This window comes from Salmo trutta, chromosome 12 (assembly GCF_901001165.1).
Source record: "Salmo trutta chromosome 12, fSalTru1.1, whole genome shotgun sequence".
NCBI lineage: Eukaryota > Metazoa > Chordata > Actinopteri > Salmoniformes > Salmonidae > Salmo > Salmo trutta.
In genome coordinates, this window is record NC_042968.1 from 24,311,117 (window position 1) to 24,333,277 (window position 22,161).

Below are 22,161 nucleotides of genomic sequence, written 5' to 3' on the forward strand. Positions count from 1 at the left end.
TGTGTGTGTGTGCTTACAGTGTATATCACATTTATAGCCTGTGTGCATCAACATGGGTGTAGGGGTTAAGCAGCAGCATGTAGAAACTCCACATGCATTGATCTCCTGTCTACAGCGTCATTACTCCCACAATGGACTGTCACTATTAGAGGGAGAGAGAGATAAAGGTAGAGATGAAGGTTAAACCAAAGGAGACGAGGAGTTGTTGAGGTGGAGAGAGAGTTCAATTCTCTGTGTGGATATGGATGAAAAACTACCACTTCCTAATTCAATTTAGCTCAAATTGTTACAATATTTAGCTATGATAAAGCTAAATGTGCCAAATGTACGATCAAATGTACCGCTAAATGTATGTTTTTTTTCATTACCCTGCAGTCAGCAGAACTTCAGTACTTCACAGACCCCTCACAGCATATTGGAGAGAGTAGATCTACTATAGGTGGAGGAGCGATCCAGAGGCCAGAATCTCCTGACACATTTGAAGGTGTCACCGATTTTCCAATTAATCTGGTATTGAAATGATTGGCTGGGGATGAACTATTTGTTTGAGAAACAAAACACAGCGATTCCTTCTCCTCCTGTGTGTGAACAATGATGGATGTCTGAGGCTGTGTAGGGCAGCCTGCGGACCTCCCCGACCCCCTGCCCTCCACTTTAGTCTCTCTGGCCCATTAACACAGGCCCCAGACCAGTGACCTCCTCACTGAATCATCGCTCAATAAAGGCAGGGCAGATATGTGGAACATGGAGGGAGAGGTGGCCTTGCCCACAGTCCCTGTAAACATGAATCTTTCTGGGCTGGACTAAGGCTCCAGAGGATGGGAGGATGCGGAGAGGTGGAAAGATCTAGACAATGCGGACTGTTTAATTGTTATGATTTTTTTTAATATTGCGGATTTACAGAGATGCAGAGAATGAAGTTGTGTTACTTTTAAGTCATCATCTCCAACATTGTGACCTTCCATGATTGAGCTTTGCTTTGGTGTGGATTTTGGCCTATAAATTCATATCAGTTGTGTTCTTCTATTGTGGTCAACTTTCTTTTGTGGATTGTGTTTCTGTGTGCCAATGGAAAGTCTACAGAACTATGAGCCAACCAACCTTTGTATTGAATACATGGAATTGGATTGTGATGATACCGATGAATGAATCCTGCACATAATGTGCATATTTCTTTTTCATCAGGAAGGATATTTGATTTCATGTGAATGAAATGGTTTGGTGAACTACCATCTTGGATAGTACTTTATTTTGATCATCATGATTTAGTGACTGTAAAGAACGTGTATTGATCTACTTGGATTTTAAAACACAGACAACATTTCTGTTTTGTCTGCTTCGACTCAAGAGATAAGTATGGTTGCGTTAATCTTTTTGCAGGCAGTCGTGTTCTTTTGCTAAATGTATTTTCAATTTTAAGAGAGAGGGAGAGATAGAGAGAGAGACTGTAGAATGTCAGAAATAGAAATGCATGAAATAAAATATTTGGGTTAAATATGGAGGGAAAGAGAAACTGCTATAAGAGGGAGGAAAAGCACAAGCAGGATGAATGCTAATACATTTTTACATCGTGATGAATAGCTGTATGATGCACAGACTCCATGTGTCATTTAGGTAGTTGGACATGGAGCAAAACATCTTCAGCCTCCTCACAGACTGCACTAAAATATGATTACTACTACTATTAACTACACACTGCGAGTTTGTCCCCCAAAGACAATATGTTGTGATATTCTTGTGCAGGAAGACCGAAGATGATTAGAGAACAGTGAGGGTCAGAGTGGGTTTTGTTGAACAGGGGTCAGGAATGTGTTATGTAAAGGCCCTGTGAGGGAAGGAAGAGAATGATGGAGAGAGTTAGACAGGACAGGGTCCAGGGAAACAGTGACTCACCTCACAGCTTTACACAATCCGGGGTAGAGGATCCCCTAGGGGAAGCTAAGGGGGTGTGTGTGTGTGTGTGTGTGTGTGTGTGTGTGTGTGTGTGTGTGTGTGTGTGTGTGTGTGTGTGTGTGTGTGTGTGTGTGTGTGTGTGTGTGTGTGTGTGTGTGTGTGTGTGTGTGTGTGTGTGAATATTTGCTTGTTAAGAGCACTGTGTGCCTGGCCCTTTCAGACTTCAGCATACTTCAATATGACTAAAGCCTGTAACACGGTACGCTTCCTAGCTCACAGAAAGTAAACAATCTGTGTCTACAACAGGTTGGGTTCAATTAAATGTTTCAAGGATGAGGTTTTGTATCAATCCAAGTGATAATATGTAAATGTTTCACCAATAAACATCGTCCTTTCTCTCCTCTTTACAGTTTTTTTTAACTACCTGTCTCTACTCTGTCTCTGTACTCGTTGTGTGTGTGTGTGTTTGTGTGTGTGTGTTGTTGTGTGGAGCAGCGAGGGGAAGATGGTTGTTCTGTCACTAGCGATCGGGCTGGCTGAACAAGATGACTTCGCCAACCTCCCAGATCTACAGGAAGCACCAGCGTGCCAAGAAAACTCAACTCCACCGGACAAATCAAGGTACCAGCCAGCCTACGAACAAAAGAGTGAAAGGATGAGAAAGAGGGAGAGGGTGAAAGACAAAGAAAGAAAGAAAGAAAGAAAGAAAGAAAGAAAGAAAGAAAGAAAGAGAAAGAAAGAAAGAAAGAAAGAAAGAGTTGAGAAATAAAGCCCTGGTGAAATGAGATAAGAGAGATTGAAGGAAAATAGTTGGTGTAGACTTCTCAGCAGTGTGTGTTATGTTCAGAGGTTCAGAGCAGATCTTTATGGTCCAGTTTTGAAGCTACTGTGTGATCGGCATGATCCACAATGAGAGGGAGCCTATAACAACCCAATGGGGACGCTGTAATTGGATGGGCTGACAGAAGCATCTGATTGGTTGGTTTCAGTGTCTTCCTGCTGTGAGAGTCCTGAGTTAGTACGTTAGTAACAGGATTAGATATAGTCACTCTGAGAAGGTAGCAAGAAGTAATGACTTTTATTATATATTAAATAAGCATCTGCTCACCATATATTGTCTCTGATCCCAGCCCATCAACCATTCCCCAATTCATTCTCCTGATTTGAAATAGGAATTATCAGGTAATAACACTAGAATGTCCAATCATCAAGTGTTAACTATGTGTCTACATCCTGTCCCACTTCATTGGTCCTAGCCTTACCGCAACGTGTTTGTTTACTTTTGCCATTCTAAGTCAGCTTTGGCTTTGTTTCCTCAGTTTTTCCATCTTTCCTTTTTCATGCTCCCTTGTTCTTTTCATGCTCCCTCTCATCCTGCCTCCCCCTTGTTAGCCTGTTTGCCTCCCGCTCTTCCTCGCCAGCTCAAAGAGGGTTTGATCTGCGTGTCTCCGTTCCTCAGCAGGGAGCATGGTGGGGGTGGACTCATTATTCGGGAGTGTGGTCCCCCCGTGTGAAATGCCTGTCTAAAAATATGCTAACCGTTCTTCTGCCACCGACTCCATATGTATTCCCCAACAGCTGTCAGAGACAAACACGCTAACAGCCAACTACCAGCTGGGAAATAAGAACCAGAGCAACTCTTGTGGTGAGCAAACAGCTAGATAGGCTGCCGTGTTATCACCTAAAACGTTCTCAGGACTTGAGTGCTCTGCTTGCCTCCTGTCCCTCATGGGTAGTGGACTGTACATAAATCCCTATTATTGGGTAAGGAGTCCTACTGTGTAAGGTGGTGTAGTAGTGAGCGCTTTTATATGGTAGCGTTCAGTACATTTCTGTCCCAGATGAGCAATAGAACAGCTATTACATTTATCAGACAATAGTTAGTTTTCACTGAATTTCTCTGATGTAGACTATTTTGTACTGCATCTTATGATGTCAATACCATTTGTAATGCCTCCTGGAATTTCCACATTTCCTTTGTGCTCAGTTCTAAAAGGAACAAAATATGATGATGGTAGATGGAGTTCTGTGCAGCGGTCAGAATACATAAGAATTTTGTTCTGAAGGCACGCTATTGTGCTGTATTGGCCTGTGGGTTTGTCCTGTCGTGGTCATGCTAATCGTATTTCACGGTCATGCCACGGTTATGACCTGTTCAGCCTTAAAAGGCCTACATTGCAGTCTCGGTGTGGAGGCACGCCTGCATGCTCATCTTCTCCCTCATCCTGGTCGGGTGCCTGTCCAACATCAGTCTTTAATCAATGTGATCTGGTGCGAGGCACAATCGCGTGGGCCAACTGGTCTAGTGTCCTTCCACAATGAATAACCACTTTCAATCATCATCTCTGTCCATCTCTCAGTCTCTCTAGTTACCCCTGTGTGGGTCCCAGTGGCCCTGCCTTGCCTGCCCCTGCCTTGCCTTGCCTGCCCCTGCCTTGCCTGCCCCTGCCTTGCCTGCCCCTGCCTTGCCTGCCCCTGCCTTGCCTGCCCCTGGCTTATGATGGATCCCAGCAGACTGAAGATGATGGAAATGGATGATCCCTGTGTGTGTGTGTGTGTGTGTGTGTGTGTGTGTGTGTGTGTGTGTGTGTGTGTGTGTGTGTGTGTGTGTGACAGAGAGACAGAGAGATAGAGAGAGAGCACACATATGCTGTCAGACAAAGAGAGAAACCTTTGTTTTCAGGTTGCTAGTGAAATGTACACTCACTGCCAAAAAGACAGAAGTATTCACTCAAAGAGAAATGGAACCATTCACAATTCAGATGCCTAGAAACATACAGTTCAATGAGATGAATAAATACACATACAGGCTGAGATGAAACTGACATTGACAGACAAAGCATATACCCTCCGTCCATACACACACCTTACTATATATTAGAATAGGATGTCCTTGCATAGACAGAGAAAGGGTCATTGGTAGAGAGGGAAGGTTAATCATTCTCTCAAATGGAGAATATGTTCTGCTGCATCCGTGAGACCAGTCTTGTTTATCCCTGTAGAACTGAGTACAACGGAATATTATCTCTTTTGGGCAGAGAGAGAATCTTTATTCAGATGGATGGAGAATGATATGCCTTGGCTCATTCTCAGGAGACAGGAGTGTGCACTCAGATGCTTAGAAACAGGTAATCAAAGCTTCGTGAGAAGCATAAACTAGAGGCAGCGTAATCTCTGTTTCTTTTGCTCTGGCAGCTCAATTAGAAACTAATCATAGTGTTACAGCACAACTCTAAAGCCAGTGATAACCAAGCTCTATCCACAAGGAGATGAGGGAGGAAAACTATGGAATTATCCTGGAAGTCATTCGTATTTATTAGTAGTCTGGAAAAATTTGTGCTGAGAGATTAGTGATGCTCCACAAAGTAGTCTAACCCGAGTGTTGTCTGACTCTAAAGCATGCTACTGCAGCTGCTTCTATTGAGCATTGTACTGTTCTCTGACGATGCCATTCTTACAGATATGATATCTGATCCAGAAAGTGTTTGTATTGTAAAAATTCAGTCCAAATAGTGAATACAGTATTCTGTAGGCAATACCTTAACGCTGGTTATTGAAGTTGTGGTCATCGAGTCATGCACTGGTGGCTGAGGTCCATTGTGTCAGAGGCCTTAAGCCTCACGGCTGACTGGAGTCACTGGACTGACCCTCCCACCAACATGCAGTAGCTACAGAGTTTTATCATGGCAGCTCAATATCATTACCATCTCAGAAATCAAATCTGCTGTAGCATGACAGTGCTAGCCCCCAGACACGCAGACACACAGAGAACACGTAAATCAGGAGCTCAACGCTCCATGCTCTTTGAGCCTGGACCACCAACTCCTAGGAGCCAGAGTTTCTTCATCTGGCCTATAATCAAATTGAGTCAAGCCTTATAATTACTCTTCTGGCTTGGCAACGGTCTCCATGGCCGCCTCTGGAGCTAGCTCAGGGAAACTTGATTGGTTGGGAACAGCAATATAGGTCAGCACAAAAGAGCCATATAAAAAAAAAGTCAGCTCTGTCGCAGAATGCCATTCACCATGCCTTGCTGAGGCGTTTGAGTCGGAACACAAAGTTGATTAAAGGAAAGCGCAGTTATATAATCTGATGGAAAATAGTGAGAAATCCGCTTCGGAAGTCCTATGTGGAAAAAAGCGCTGCATAAATTCACCTTAAATAATATCTATGTGAGATATGAGGAGGAAATGACATCACTTTACCATCTCTTTACTTTACTAGGGGTTTGTGCAATAAAAGGCAGTTTAAAGATCAGTTGAAGCATCAACCAGCATTCACGGAATACCAACCAATCAGGATGACTCAGACTCAGGTTGGAGAAAAGTATTCAAACAGCAGTTAGCTGGACAACATATAGTAGATGGCTCCATTAGTTGTATTAAGCTGGTACGGAGGGAGGTAGCCTGCTGATATGTTGGATGTTTGCACTGAGTGGGCTGACACCAGAGCTCAGGCCTCATCCATCACAGCCTAGGGACCTGTGATTGTGTTGCGCTGCTCTCCTGGGGCATTGTATGATCAGCATGCCCATATACTGAATGTTTATGGATACACGCTTTCTCCCAAGCCAGGTCCCCCTGTTGATCCCTCATCTCTTATGTTTTCACCACTCTACCCCCTCTCCCATCATTAGAACCCACCCCTCACTCCCACTCCACCTCACCTCCATCTCCTCCCTCCATCATGCTGCCCTCTACAACACCAAGCCCGCTCCTCTCAATCCATCTCTCCATCTCTCATTCTTTCTCACTGTCTCTCTCTGCCTCTCATGCAGTCTCTCTTCCTCCCTTGATCTAATTGATCTATTAACCCTTTACTTACCTTCCCTCCCTTTGTCAGTCATTTCTTTCCCTCCCTCTACCTCTCTATCTCTTTATTCATCTAATCCTGCTTCCCCTGGGGGTGTTGACTGGCGCTCTGATGGGATGATGTCAGAGCTCCGGTCCTCTGTCAGGGTGGATGACTGTCTGCCCAGGCAGCCTGGCTGGGTTACATCTGCATCACTGCTGAATATCACAACAGGGGAATGAGATTCCTGTGGGCAGCACACACACACACTCTCACACACAGATATGGAGATGGAGAAAAAGGAGTAGGGACACATACACACAGGAAAAGAGACACTCCAGAGATTCACATACACTCTATGTAATCAAAATGCAAAACGTGTCTTGGGCTCAGCCTGTTTGGGGACCTGTATTTGATACTTAAGCAAGTCAATTGTTTTTGCAGTGAAGCACCACTGTTTCTCTCCTATAATACTATGAAGATGCTTATATCATTCATATCTCATGAAGGCTTGCCTGCTATGAATGATATTATCGAGAGTACATTGAAAGATATTCTGCTCTACCAAACTCATCATTCCACCTCCATATAACTCCATGAACTCTATCTAACTCCATCTAACTTCATTAAATCTATCTAACATCATCTAACTCCATTAACTTCATTAAACTTCATTAACTCAATCTAACGCCATCTAACTCCATTAACTCTATCTAACTCCATTAAACTTCATTAACTCAATCTAACGGCATCTAATTTCATTAACTCTATCGAACTCCATCTAACTTCATTAACTCAATCTAACTCCATTAACTCCATTAACTCTATCGAACTCCATCTAATTTCATGAACTCTATCTAACTCCATCTAACTTCATTAAATCTATCTAACATCATCTAACTCCATTAACTCCATTAAACTTAATTATCTCAATCTAACTCCATCTAATTTCATTAACTCTATCTAACTCCATCTAACTTCATTAACTCTATCTAACTCCATCTAACTCCATTAACTCAATATAACTCCATTAACTCCATTAACTCTATCGAACTCCATCTAATTTCATTAACTCTATCTAACTCCATCTAACTCCATTAACTCAATCTAACTCCATTAACTCCATTAACTCTATCGAACTCCATCTAATTTCATTAACTCTATCCAACTCCATCTAACTCCATTAACTCAATCTAACTCCATTAACTCTATCGAACTCCATCTAACTCCATTAACTCTATATAACTCAATCTAAGTCCATTAACTTCATCTAACTCCATTAACTCTATCTAACTCCATTAACTCTATCTAACTCTATTAACTCTATCTAACTCCATTAACTCCATTAACTCCATTAACTCAATCTAACTCCATAAACTCAATCTAACTCCATTGACTCTATCTAACTCCATCTAACTCTATTAACTCAATCTAACTCCATTAACTCTATCTAATTCCATCAAACTCCATTAACTCCATTTTTTTTATCTAACTCCATTAACTCCATCTAACTCCATTGAACTCCATCTAACTCCATTAACTCTATCTAACTCCATTAACTGTTATTTAACTCCATTTAACGTCATTAACTCTATCTAACATCATCTAACTCCGTTAACTCAATCTAAATCCATTAACTCTATGTAACTCCATTAACTCTATCTAACTCCATTTTCTCTATCTAACTCCATTAACTCTATTAACTCCATTAACTCCATTAACTTCATTAACTCAATCTAACTCCATTATCTCTATTGAACTCCATCTAACTTCATTAACTCTATATAACTCAATCTAAGTCCATTAACTTCATCTAACTCCATTAACTCTATCTAACTCCATTAACTCTATCTAACTCTATTAACTCTATCTAACTCCATTAACTCCATTAACTCCATTAACTCAATCTAACTCCATAAACTCAATCTAACTCCATTGACTCTATCTAACTCCATCTAACTCTATTAACTCAATCTAACTCCATTAACTCTATCTAATTCCATCAAACTCCATTAACTCCATTTTTTCTATCTAACTCCATTAACTCCATCTAACTCCATTGAACTCCATCTAACTCCATTAACTCTATCTAACTCCATTAACTGTTATTTAACTCCATTTAACGTCATTAACTCTATCTAACATCATCTAACTCCGTTAACTCAATCTAAATCCATTAATTCTATGTAACTCCATTAACTCTATCTAACTCCATTTTCTCTATCTAACTCCATTAACTCTATTTAACTCTATTAACTCCATTAACTCCATTAACTTCATTAACTCAATCTAACTCCATTAACTCAATCTAACTCCATTGTCTCAATCTAACTCCATTAACTCATTAAATGCATCTAACTCCATTAACTCAATCTAACTCAATCAAACTCCATTAACTCAATCTAACTCCATTAACTCAATCTAACTCCATTAACTCAATCTAACTCCATTGACTTAATCTAACTCCATTGACTCAATCTAACTCCATTAACTCAATCTAACTCCATTAAGTCAATCTAACTCCATTAACTCTATCGAACTCCATCTAACTTCATTAACTCAATCTAACTCCATCTAACTCCATTGAACTCCATTAGCTTCATTAACTCTTATCTAACTCCAGCTAACTTCATTAACTCTAACTCCGTCTAACTCCATTAACTCCATCTAACTTCATTATCTCTATCTAATTCAATCTAACTCCATTAACTTCATCTAACTCCATTAACTCAAAGCAAATCCATTAACTCTATCCAACTCCATTAACTCCATTAACTCTATCTAACTCCATCGAACTCCATTAACTCTATTTAACTCCATCGAACTCCATTAACTCTTATCTAACATCATCTAACTCCATTAACTCTATCTAACTCCATCTAACTCCATCTAACTTCATTAACTCAAATATAACTCAATCTAAGTCCATTAACTTAATCTAACTCCATTAACTCAAACCAAATCCATTAACTCTATGTAACTCCATTAACTCTATCCAACTCCATTAACTGCATCTAACTCCATTAACTCAATCTCTCCATTTAACTTCATAAACTCTATCTATCATCATCTAACTCCATTAACTCTATCTAATTCCATGAAACTCCATTAACTCCATTTTCTCTATCTAACTCCATCTATCTTCATTAACTCTATCTAACTACATTAACTCCATCTAACTTCATTAACTCTATCTAACTCCATTAACTCCATCTAACTTCATTAACTATCTAACTCCATTAACTCCATCTAACTTCATTAACTATCTAACTCCATTGCATTAAAGTAGAGAACGCAATGAATTATTTTAGGAAAATGTCAGTTTTCAACATGAGGCTATGCAGTTATTTGTTTATAACTTCAATATAGCTTTCATATAATGGAAGATTAAAAGAAATGTTAGAGAGATGAGGGACACTTCATCATTTCCATTTCAAACTTCTTTGATCTCCCTTTGTTCAATTATCTTTCCCCACTACACTCTCCTTCCATCCGGTTGGTTACACTTCAAGAAGTCTCAGTGCATCCTTTAATTTGTTGGTATTGCTGCCCCTTTCAGAAAATCAGGAAGCATCTAAAGGCATTTATCTAGTAGATGACATAACATTGTATGCTCCCCTGCAACACAATATACAGAGATATGCACATTATAATGTCTTTGTTTCACAGTATGTCATCAGGTCCAGGTTCTCTTTCTTACATTTTGAACAGAGTTAACACTACTATGCTTTTCTTGTTTGTGGGGCAGGGAATTACGGTACCAAAGTCAACATTGTAGAAAAAATATGAAAACTCCAGCGTACACAATTTTATCTCTGCATATTTATTGTCAACATTTTGGTACACATCCTTTTTCAAGACCTTGAAAAAGTTTGGAAAAGGTTGTACACCAAAACGTTGACAGTAAGTATGCACAGAGGAATTGTGTGTGCAGGAGTTATTTTTGTATTTTCTCTACGTCTCTTTCTCAGCTTGTCATGATGTCCCTGAGCAAGTGAGAAAAAGTCCCCTCTCTGTCCCCTGGAATGGGACCTGCTGCTTGGTCTAATTAATGGGAGGATAGGTTAGGCTCTCTGACCTGGGGTTAAGGTCATATGGTCAGGGTTCGGGTGTCAGGATCTTTCTAGGGATCAAAGCATCGATCCTCAGGGGATGTATTTTATCTAAAGTATTAAGTGTGTGTTTGTGTTTCGGTATTTGTCGTGTGATGTCATGTGTGTGACAGTGCATATCATTTGTCATTACTGTATTAAGACCACACAAACATTTGGAATAATAATACCAAAATGTACAGTATCTCTTGGGGGAGAGTCATTGTTCTATAACAGTATGAGGTGTTTGGGCAGAGGAGTTAGTCCAGGAGGGGGATTGAGTAGAGGAGTTAGTCCAGGAGGGGGATTGAGCAGAGGAGCAGAGGAGTTAGTCAAGGAGGGGGATTGAGCAGAGGAGCAGAGGAGTTAGTCCAGGAGGGGGATTGAGTAGAGGAGTTAGTCCAGGAGGGGGATTGGGCAGAGGAGCAGAGGAGTTAGTCCAGGAGGGGGATTGAGCAGAGGAGTTAGTCCAGGAGGGGGATTGAGCAGAGGAGTTAGTCCAGGAGGGGGATTGGGCAGAGGAGCAGAGGAGTTAGTCCAGGAGGGTGATTGGGCAGAGGAGCAGAGGAGTTAGTCCAGGAGGGGGATTGGGCAGAGGAGCAGAGGAGTTAGTCCAGGAGGGGGATTGAGCAGAGGAGCAGAGGAGTTAGTCCAGGAGGGGATTGGGCAGAGGAGCAGAGGAGTTAGTCCAGGAGGGGGATTGAGCAGAGGAGCAGAGGAGTTAGTCCAGGAGGGGGATTGAGCAGAGGAGCAGAGGAGTTAGTCCAGGAGGGGGATTGAGCAGAGGAGCAGAGGAGTTAGTCCAGGAGGGGGATTGGGCAGAGGAGCAGAGGAGTTAGTCCAGGAGGGGGATTGAGCAGAGGAGCAGAGGAGTTAGTCCAGGAGGGGGATTGGGTAGAGTAGCAGAGGAGTTAGTCCAGGAGGGGGATTGAGCAGAGGAGCAGAGGAGTTAGTCCAGGAGAAGGTTCATGTTCTGTCAGAGCCTGTTGTGTGAGGGCAGGGTACAGCTGGGGGTGATTCTACAGTTTTCCTATAGATTCTTCCAGTGAATCAGTTGTTTGCACCATGGCATCTTCGCCCCCCTAGGGGCACGGTGGTATTTGGGTATGGAGAGAGGATGAGTAGGCATGACTGAGGTCAAGGGGCCTGATGACAATGTGGCCTACTGTCCCTGTCCCTGCTCCACAGGAGGTTTAGATTGCCTTGGATTCTATTATCTTCTTATGGGAGGTAATGGTTACCCGGCCGTACCCCTAGAAAATATAATCACGGTACCATACAACCTCCGGTGGGAGCGTACAGTTTGGTAACCATGGTTACTCCAACCCCTAAAGGATGGATTATATAACCATTGAATTTGTGAGGGAAAGAGCGCAATGGACTAGTCTTTACTTTACAGTAGCTCATATCAGTGGACTAGTCTTTACTTTACAGTAGCTCATATCAATGGACTAGTCTTTACTTTACAGTAGCTCATATCAATGGACTAGTCTTTACTTTACAGTAGCTCATATCAATGGACTAGTCTTTACTTTACAGTAGCTCATATCAATGGACTAGTCTTTACTTTACAGTAGCTCATATCAATGGACTAGTCTTTACTTTACAGTAGCTCATATCAATGGACTAGTCTTTACTTTACATTAGCTCATATCAATGGACTAGTCTTTACTTTACATTAGCTCATATCAATGGACTAGTCTTTACTTTACAGTAGCTCATATCAATGGACTAGTCTTTACTTTACAGTAGCTCATATCAATGGACTAGTCTTTACTTTACAGTAGCTCATATCAATGGACTAGTCTTTACTTTACAGTAGCTCATATCAATGGACTAGTCTTTACTTTACATTAGCTCATATCAATGGACTAGTCTTTACTTTACAGTAGCTCATATCAATGGACTAGTCTTTACTTTACAGTAGCTCATATCAATGGACTAGTCTTTACTTTACAGTAGCTCATATCAATGGACTAGTCTTTACTTTACAGTAGCTCATATCACTGATCTAGTCATTACTGTACATTAGCTCATATTTCGCTGGCTTCCCATCAGTACTCAGAGCCCATCAGAGCCCTCGTATGATGTTTACAGCAGTCCACCACACACATAACCTCCCTCAATATTAGCCTACTACAGTGGTGTAGTGCTGTTGTTTAGGGTGTGTGAGTGCAACAATTTGTTAAAAAATTATGTCATAACATCTCAATCAAAGTTTGTACCAACAGATATAGCCTACTGAATATTATTATAGAATATGCATAACATGCATCTTCCAATTGCAATGTCTGCCCTATGCCCACACATATTGTCTCAAGACAATTGTAAAGTTTATATGTTTATTTGTCACATGCTTCGCATATACAACAGGTGTAGACTAACAGTGAAATGTTTACTTACGGGCCCTACCCAAAAATGCAGAGAGATCACCAAGTTAGGCATATGTCATTTCAAAATAGCCCATCGTCACTGTCAATCGTTAATGATAATTGTTCACGTTTTACTGGTGAAATGTCCAAACTGCGTCTGCATGCAGATCATTTGATCTCAATCAGTTTCATGGGAATATGCATGTAGAGCTTCTTCAATTACTGTTTTTTGAGAGAATTAGAGCAGATGATTTTAACAAACTATTATCCTTTCTTGTATTTTGTTTCAATCAAAGCATACAGTATAACCTGCCTAGTGGCGGGTAACCATCCTAAAATGTCATTAGAAATGAGGAGGTGTTTTTGGTGTAACAGTATCGTTATAAGCTTACTATGCTGTTATATTTGTTATTATTATTATTACACTATTCTCTATTGACACTAGAGTATGATGCCAGGCTGACTCAGGTTTTAGCGTAGGGCAGTGGATCCAGGGCTGTGTGTATGTGCCTGTCTGTCTGTCTGTTTGTGTGTGTCTTTGTCTCGTGTATTGGTCTTTAAGTGAATCATGGGGATGGTGTCATGGGGAGGTGGGTAGGGGAGGGTACTGGGAGTGGGTGGGTAGGAGGGGGTTTTCTTCTTGTGCTCTCTCCAGCCTTGCAGCAGAGTGTCCCCACCTCTTCCCTTTTCCCTTTGGTGTCAGGCTCTGGGCACAGGTAACACTCCGTAAGGATATTATCACAGGTCATGGTGAGAAGTAGAGGCCTCGCCTGCCTCCACGTGCCCCCGCTAGTATGTGTGTGTGTGTGTGTGTGTGTGTGTGTGTGTGTGTGCGTGTGCGTGTGTGTGTTTTCCCAGAGGCTCTCACCTGCACCTGTCATATGTCCTCCAATCCCGTTGTGTCTTGCTGTTGATGTGTCTGCGTGTTTGCTGCCCTCTGTGACCCCCTGCCAAGCCCCCACGCCGCACGCCTACCATCCTTTCACTCCCTCCATCCCAGGTGCTTGCTGTCTCTCCAGCCATTGCCGTGCCAACAGAGCAGCACATATTCTTTAGCTGGTGATCTGGGAAGGGAAGCAGCATGGGTTGGTCCAGGCTCCATCAGCCACCTCTGGCAGCTGCATGCCACTGCAAGCTGACTGACATGACCTTCACTGTGCCCACACACAACCATGCCACTGCAAGCTGACTGACATGACCCTCACTATGCCCACACACAACCATGCCACTACAAGCTGACTGACATGACCCTCACTGTGCCCACACACAACCATGCCACTGCAAGCTGACTGACATGACCCTCACTGTGCCCACACACAACCATGCCACTACAAGCTGACTGACATGACCCTCACTATGCCCACACACAACCATGCCACTACAAGCTGACTGACATGACCCTCACTGTGCCCACACACAACCATGCCACTGCAAGCTGACTGACATGACCCTCACTGTGCCCACACACAACCATGCCACTGCAAGCTGACTGACATGACCCTCACTGTGCCCACACACAACCATGCCACTGCAAGCTGACTGACATGACCCTCACTGTGCCCACACACAACCATGCCACTGCAAGCTGACTGACATGACCCTCACTGTGCCCACACACAACCATGCCACTACAAGCTGACTGACATGACCCTCACTATGCCCACACACAACCATGCCACTGCAAGCTGACTGACATGACCCTCACTATGCCCACACACAACCATGCCACTACAAGCTGACTGACATGACCCTCACTGTGCCCACACACAACCATGCCACTACAAGCTGACTGACATGACCCTCACTATGCCCACACACAACCATGCCACTACAAGCTGACTGACATGACCCTCACTATGCCCACACACAACCATGCCACTGCAAGCTGACTGACATGACCCTCACTGTGCCCACACACAACCATGCCACTACAAGCTGACTGACATGACCCTCACTGTGCCCACACACAACCATGCCACTACAAGCTGACTGACATGACCCTCACTGTGCCCACACACAACCATGCCACTACAAGCTGACTGACATGACCCTCACTGTGCCCACACACAACCATGCCACTACAAGCTGACTGACATGACCCTCACTGTGCCCACACACAACCATGCCACTACAAGCTGACTGACATGACCCTCACTGTGCCCACACACAACCATGCCACTACAAGCTGACTGACATGACCCTCACTGTGCCCACACACAACCATGCCACTACAAGCTGACTGACATGACCCTCACTGTGCCCACACACAACCATGCCACTACAAGCTGACTGACATGACACTCACTGTGCCCACACACAACCATGCCACTACAAGCTGACTGACATGACCCTCACTGTGCCCACACACAACCATGCCACTACAAGCTGACTGACATGACCCTCACTGTGCCCACACAACCATGCCACTGCAAGCTGACTGACATGACCCTCACTATGCCCACACAACCATGCCACTGCAAGCTGACTGACATGACCCTCACTGTGCCCACACACAACCATGCCACATGTTAGCATCACGTTAACCCCACGTTAGCCTCATCAGTTAGCCTTAACAGTAACATATGGAAGAAGAGAGAAGATGACCTTACTCTATCTAGTTAGAGTGCTTTGTATGGACTCTTGTTAGCCTATTCGTAGTCATTTGTTTTGATGGTAGGAAGTTGATTGAATCAGACTGAGACAGTCATTCCCTGTGGGTGGGACACGACTCTCTAGACATCGACAGCAGGCTTTGGGTTAGATCCAACCTTTAATGAATCAGCATACAGGGAGATCATAGACTAAGGAAGGAAAGAGAAATGGAAAAGATAGATTTGGACTGAGGGCGTAAAGAGGAAGGACAGCAGGAGATGTTGGATATGAGAAAAATTGACGTGATTCAGTAAAGATAAGATAAACGGAAGACGAAGCAAGGTGTATCAGTTGTTGAGATGTTTGGCACTTTGACCTCTCCCCCTTCCATCATCTTGTCTCCCCTCATTCAATCCCCTCCCCTGCCGTCTACGGTGTGAATCTTCCTGACAGCTTTCCCCTCCAATCACAGCTATGCCAATCAAGAGATCCCCCTGGAACCAGGCTCATCTACATGACCTGTTTTGCTTACACTTACCTGTCTGTCTGTCTGTCTGTCTGTCTGTCTGTCTGTCTGTCTGTCTGTCTGTCTGTCTGTCTGTCTGTCTGTCTGTCTGTCTGTCTGTCTGTCTGTCTGTCTGTCTGTCTGTCTGTCTGTCTGTCTGTCTGTCTGTCTGTCTGTCTGTCTGTCTGTCTACATTCATTGTATGTGTCTTTCTCTGTCTGATGCCCCACTCCTTACTCTATACGTGCTCCATTATCTGCCTGTCCCTGTCTGCTGTGTCCCTGTCTGCTGTGTCCCTGTCTGCCTGCCATTGCTTGCGCTTTGCTAAACTGTAGTGTAATGGCACAGTGAAACTCTGCATGCCTCTCTTGTACTGTATATAAGTGAAATCCAGCCAGCCAGCCAGTGTTCATGGAAGGACACAGTGCACTAGAGTTACATTCTCTCTCTTGTGTTAGGCAGCCCAACCCAACCACAGATACTGGATTTGTATTTGTGGACTGACCCTTCACACAGAGAGAGCCCGACCAGACAGAGACATGTCTGCGGTCCTACCACAGTGACTGACCCCTCAAACGACCAGGAACACAGACATCTGTAGCCTCAACCACAGAATTACTGATACTTCAGGAACCACAATTACCATCCTCCCTCCTCCTTGATAACCCATATGGCTAACATGCCCACATGCATCCTCTAACATCCCTCTGGATTGGGATTAACCTCACTCAGTCAAACGATTAGTTCCTTGTATCTATTTGGCGGTTAACATGTTGTGTGTGTGTTATGTTTATACCCTCCCACATCACATCTTATCCCTCCTTTTCTCTTTTTCTCTCGCTCGCCTACTTCTTTTTCCTGTCAGCCTTTCTGATGTACTGCCTCCAGCCATCTCCCTCCCTCTCTGATTCAACCTCTTATTTTGCATGCCCATATCTAGTCCGTTTCTCGTCTCTATTCTTTAGTCCTTATTGTGCTCTCTTACTAAAAGAAAGTCTTTGTTTTTTTTCCCAGGCCTCTTATCCTCTCCTATCTCCTCTATTTCTCTTCCAGCTTCAACTGAACTATGTTGTGGTGTCTGTCTCTGTCTCACGTTCATTTGAGTCAAGAACCTCACTTTGTTCATTCTGTTAATCCTCCTAGTCTTAACAAAGACAAATCCCCCCTTTTCTCTGCAGAGATAAATCTTCAAATCTACTTCTTCTTCTGCGCTCATCTTTCCCACAGCACCCATTCCTAATCCCACTTCCTCTCCCTCCATTTCTACCGTGCACCTGCACTGTTTTTCCTCTCTCTCTTCCTCTTGTCATTTTCCAGTGTGTAACCTGTAATTAGTGTTGTCTGTCTATGTGTCTTGACTTGTGTCACCTGCTACAGCTCAGCATGTCTTCTGCTCACCAGACTGTTACAACATATTGTCTAGGAACACTTTGTCTCCAACACCCAGTCCTCCCCCACCCTGTCCTCTCTCTTTTACTCTTTTGTTCATTAATTGTCTTGATTTTTGTGGCTGTTTTGCAAATATCACACTGCTACATGCTTGTAGTGACTAAGGTTTGGAACTAAGTGTGCATGTATGCGTGTGTGTGTGTGTATGTGTGTGTGTGTGTGTGTGTGTGTGTGTGTGTGTGTGTGTGTGTGTGTGTGTGTGTGTGTGTGTGTGTGTGTGTGTGTGTGTGTGTGTGTGTGTGTGTGTGTGTAAGTCACTAACATTCCCATGTTACTCCCAAGTCTGGGGACATTATCAGTCACATTCAGATCTGGACTCTGGATAGTCCAGCCCTGACACAAGACCTTGCAGCCTCACCTGTGGTGGGAAGCCATCACAGACCTGAGGCTGGCTCTTTGTCTTCAGAAGCAGGATTCTCCTAGTGCTCCGTTGGCCTCTCTCTCACTGTCCGTCCTGACTGTGTCTCTGTCCCCCCCCTCCAGCAGGAGCCTGGGTAAACCTGGGAGCCAGACCCCAGATGAGGCAGGCCGCCTCGGGAACTCCTCCGTCACAGACCTGGCCAACTCTGTCACCACCAGCGACATTCACATGGTGAGAAAACCCGCTGTCTGTCTCTGTCTGTCTGTCTGTCTGTCTGTCTGTCTGTCTGTCTGTCTGTGTTAATGATTGTTCATCTGTACTCCTCTCTGCATGTCTATGGGTTTGCCCACCGCCACCCACTTGTAGCATGACAAAACATGCTAATTACATGACATTTCCCAACCCAGCTTGGCTATCACAATGGAGAAACTCAGTCGAATATGCTTTATTCAGCAAAAGCTGGTAATTACGCTGAGAACACAGTGCTGTGAGTGCTGGGAGGACAGGGCGCGGGTGGGGGATGGGCCTGTGTTATTATGTGGGTTGCACGTCTGCGTTATGGAGGTCCCGATGATGCTTAATGATGATACTTTCACTTTGAGGGGGAGCCAACAGGACCTGTCAGTTGGATGAGACCTGCAGTTGGCCACGGTCTCTTTCCATCTCTGGTCTCTCACTATGTGGGTCGAAGACTTTCACTAGGCCTAGTTAATAACTATAACTTTTTTTTTTATCACTGAGGCACATTTTATTTTTTATTTTTATTTTTTTGGGGGGGGGGTCATTGTGATACTACCTATGGAGGAGTTTAGGAGTTTTATGTGCGTTTACAAAAGTGAGCGAATTTCATTAATCCCGGTACGCAGAATCAAATCTTGTGTGCGCTGGCCAGCTACGTCAGTCTGCCACAAGAGATTGGTGTGTGAACATATTATGTTAATAATATGATTAACCTAGTGTTCTGACACTCACATGGTCTGGGGGTGGAGAGATGTGTATAGTGTAGGTGGGCTCAGTATGTGGTTGTATTTTGTGGAGGTTCTGTATCTATCTGGTTTATGGCGAAGCGATTGGGCAAAAAGTATAAATAAAAATGATGACTGTAGGTGGGACAGATTTCAGGAGAGAGCTGTCTGAAAGCCAGTGTGTGCATTCATGCGTCCATGTGTGTATGTCTGTGTGCGCATGTGTGTGTTTGAAAGACAGACAGACATCAGACACCTAGACAGTGAAGGAGCAGAGATGATCAGATTTAGAACGGGGAGGCAGAGCAACAGCGAGATGTGTGGGAGAGAATACAGAATGTGAGATTAAATTCCAGGAACTGCACCTTGGGCCAAGCCTCTGGTCCCCCTCTATCAGATAGTAGCCTTTTAACTGGATTTCCTTCCCTCCCTCGGGGCCCAGCTCCAGTTAGGCAAGGGGTCTCTCTACTCACAGAATATCTCCTGCCTCTCATCTCCAGATATACCTTCTCTCCCATTGCTCCCTCCCTTATCGCTTCGTAAAACCCAGACATATGACATAACATTATCTGAACGTTAGGCTAGCATGATGGCGGCATTGCACGTGAGTTCCAGTGCTGTTTGACTGCCCCCTTGTGGATGAGAAATAAAGCTCCTTGTTCACCTTGGGTGTCCATGTCCCTGAGTGTTTCATCTGTGTGTTCCATGCTGGGAAAGGGTGGGGGTAGTGGGATGAGGGTTGTTGAGTGTACATAGGGAGAATCTCAATTGCATACTCCTCTCTCTTTCTCCTCGCCTCCTTCTCAAAACCCATTGGATGAAAGTGCCAGAGGTCCCTCCCCTCTGACCTTCTCCTCCAATGGGTTTTGAGTAGGAGTCGAGGAGAGAGGACACAAGGAGTATGCAATTGCGATTCTACCATCGTATAGACTGGATAAATATTACAGTTCTCTGCTGCTGTTCTCTCCCAGCTCTCTCCGGGCTCAGAAGAGGACACAGAAGGGCCTGTGGTTGAGAAGCTGGGCCGGATCCAGTTCAGTGTGGGCTACAGCTTCCAGGACTCCACCCTGACTGTCAAGATCCTCACGGGCCAGGAGCTTCCCGCCAAGGACTTCTCTGGCACCTCAGACCCCTTCGTCAAACTCTACCTGCTGCCTGACAAGAAGCACAAGCTGGAGACCAAGGTCAAGAGGAAGAACCTCAACCCTCGCTGGAACGAGACCTTCCTGTTTGAAGGTCAGACTGTGAAATCACCCTGCAAACAGAGTCTGCATACCTAATGGCGCCCTATTCCATAAATAGTGCACTACTTTTGTCCACAGCCCTATGGGCCTTGGTCAAAAGTAGTGCACTACATAGGGAATAGGATGCCATTTGGGACACACTTTTACTCTAGCGGGGTGGCAGGTAGTCTAGTGGTTAGAGTGTTGGGCCAGTAACTGAAAGGTTGCTGGATTGAATCCCTGAGCTGACAAGGTAAAAATCTGTCGTTCTGCCCCTGAACAAGGCAGTTAACGCACTGTTCCCCGGTAGGCCGTCATTGTAAATACAAATTTGTTCTTAACTGACTTGCCTAGTTAAATAAAGGTTCAATAAAAACAATTTAAAAAGCTACAGTACAACTACTGCACATTATAAAAAACACATCTATACACATAACTAGACTTTATGGCTATTGGTTATCCTGTATGAAGTCTTAAAGAGTACTCCTTAAATCTCTGTCCAGCACATATCAGCCTCTTATCTGTCTGTATATGTATCTGTCTGTTCCCCCCAGGGTTCCCCTATGAGAAGGTGATCCAGAGGACCCTCTATATGCAGGTGCTGGATTACGATCGCTTCAGCAGGAACGACCCCATCGGGGAGGTGTCCATCCCCCTTAACAAGGTGGACCTGGGCAACCAGCAGACCTACTGGAAGGAGCTGAAGCCCTGCAGTGACGGCAGCGTGAGTAATGTACACACACACAGACAACGACAGTTGCAGAGGGACAGGGGAGGAGGGGAGATGAGGGGGAAGGAGAGGAGAGAGGGAACAAGGAGAAGGAGGGATGACTGGGAGACAGAAGTGGGTGGAGGAGATGGTGGGAGAGAGAGGGTTGGTGAGTGGTGATGTCATTGTGTTTCTCAGGGGAGTCGAGGAGACCTGCTGGTGTCACTGTGCTACAACCCTCAAGCCAACACCATCACTGTGACCATCATCAAAGCCCGCAACCTCAAAGCCATGGACATTGGAGGCACCTCCGGTACAGTACATACAGTACTCATACAGTGTCATCACCTGTTTCCTGTGCTACAGTCTGTCTACCTTACCATGTGTCAATGTGGTTTCAGTATCTCTCCATTCATACGGCATCCCAAATGGAACCCTATTCCTTATATAGTGCACTACTTTCTATGAGCCCTGGTCAAAATAAGTGTACTGTATAGGGATAGGGTGCCATTTGGGATGCTACCTCTGTGTTTAAGTGATGTGTCTCCCCCATCAGATCCCTATGTGAAGCTGTGGCTGATGCACAAGGACAAGCGTGTGGAGAAGAAGAAGACGGTGACAATGAAGTGCTGTCTGAACCCCGTGTTCAACGAGTCCTTCCCCTTCGACGTCCCCGCCCACGTGCTCCGAGAGACCACCATCATCATCACCGTCATGGACAAGGACAAGCTCAGCCGCAACGACGTCATCGGCAAGGTACCGCCCCCTCGTAACACCCAGACCACCAGCCACGTACATCACCAGTCCACACTGACCCCTGCTGGCACACACTGACACACACACACACACAACACACACACACACACACACACACAATGACCCTGCTCTCACACACACTAACACAAAGACACATTAACAGTCACTGTCTCAAGATTGCTCTTACATACTGACACAGTGAGATTGATATCCATTGATTGTGTGGTTTGTTTGTGGCACACAGAGGCACTATCCTACTGACTTTCTGACACACTGTAACCCTCATACAGGCTTCCTTATATGGATCCACTGTCTGATAGTGACCCCTCAGTAAACCAAGCTCGGCTCATCACAGGCGCTGGCCCTTTCACCCACAGTCTAATCACCACCAGTAAAACACAGCTGCGGCCTGCTTGGGAGCCTCCATCTCTCTGTCTAAACATAAGTCTCATTC

At 44.3% G+C, this 22,161-nt stretch overlaps 1 protein-coding gene across 2 annotated transcripts in view; it reads left to right on the forward strand.

Annotated features, from left to right (window-relative positions):
• LOC115203223 (synaptotagmin-7) overlaps window positions 1-22,161 on the forward strand; it is a 116,699-nt gene that overhangs the window by 90,373 nt on the left and 4,165 nt on the right. For both annotated transcript variants that reach the window (XM_029767691.1, XM_029767692.1), the window contains 6 exons: window positions 2,389-2,514; window positions 18,177-18,285; window positions 19,991-20,255; window positions 20,797-20,966; window positions 21,150-21,264; window positions 21,508-21,707. In XM_029767691.1, coding sequence (XP_029623551.1) covers window positions 2,389-2,514; window positions 18,177-18,285; window positions 19,991-20,255; window positions 20,797-20,966; window positions 21,150-21,264; window positions 21,508-21,707 — 985 coding nt within the window. The remainder of the gene's footprint in view (window positions 1-2,388; window positions 2,515-18,176; window positions 18,286-19,990; window positions 20,256-20,796; window positions 20,967-21,149; window positions 21,265-21,507; window positions 21,708-22,161) is intronic.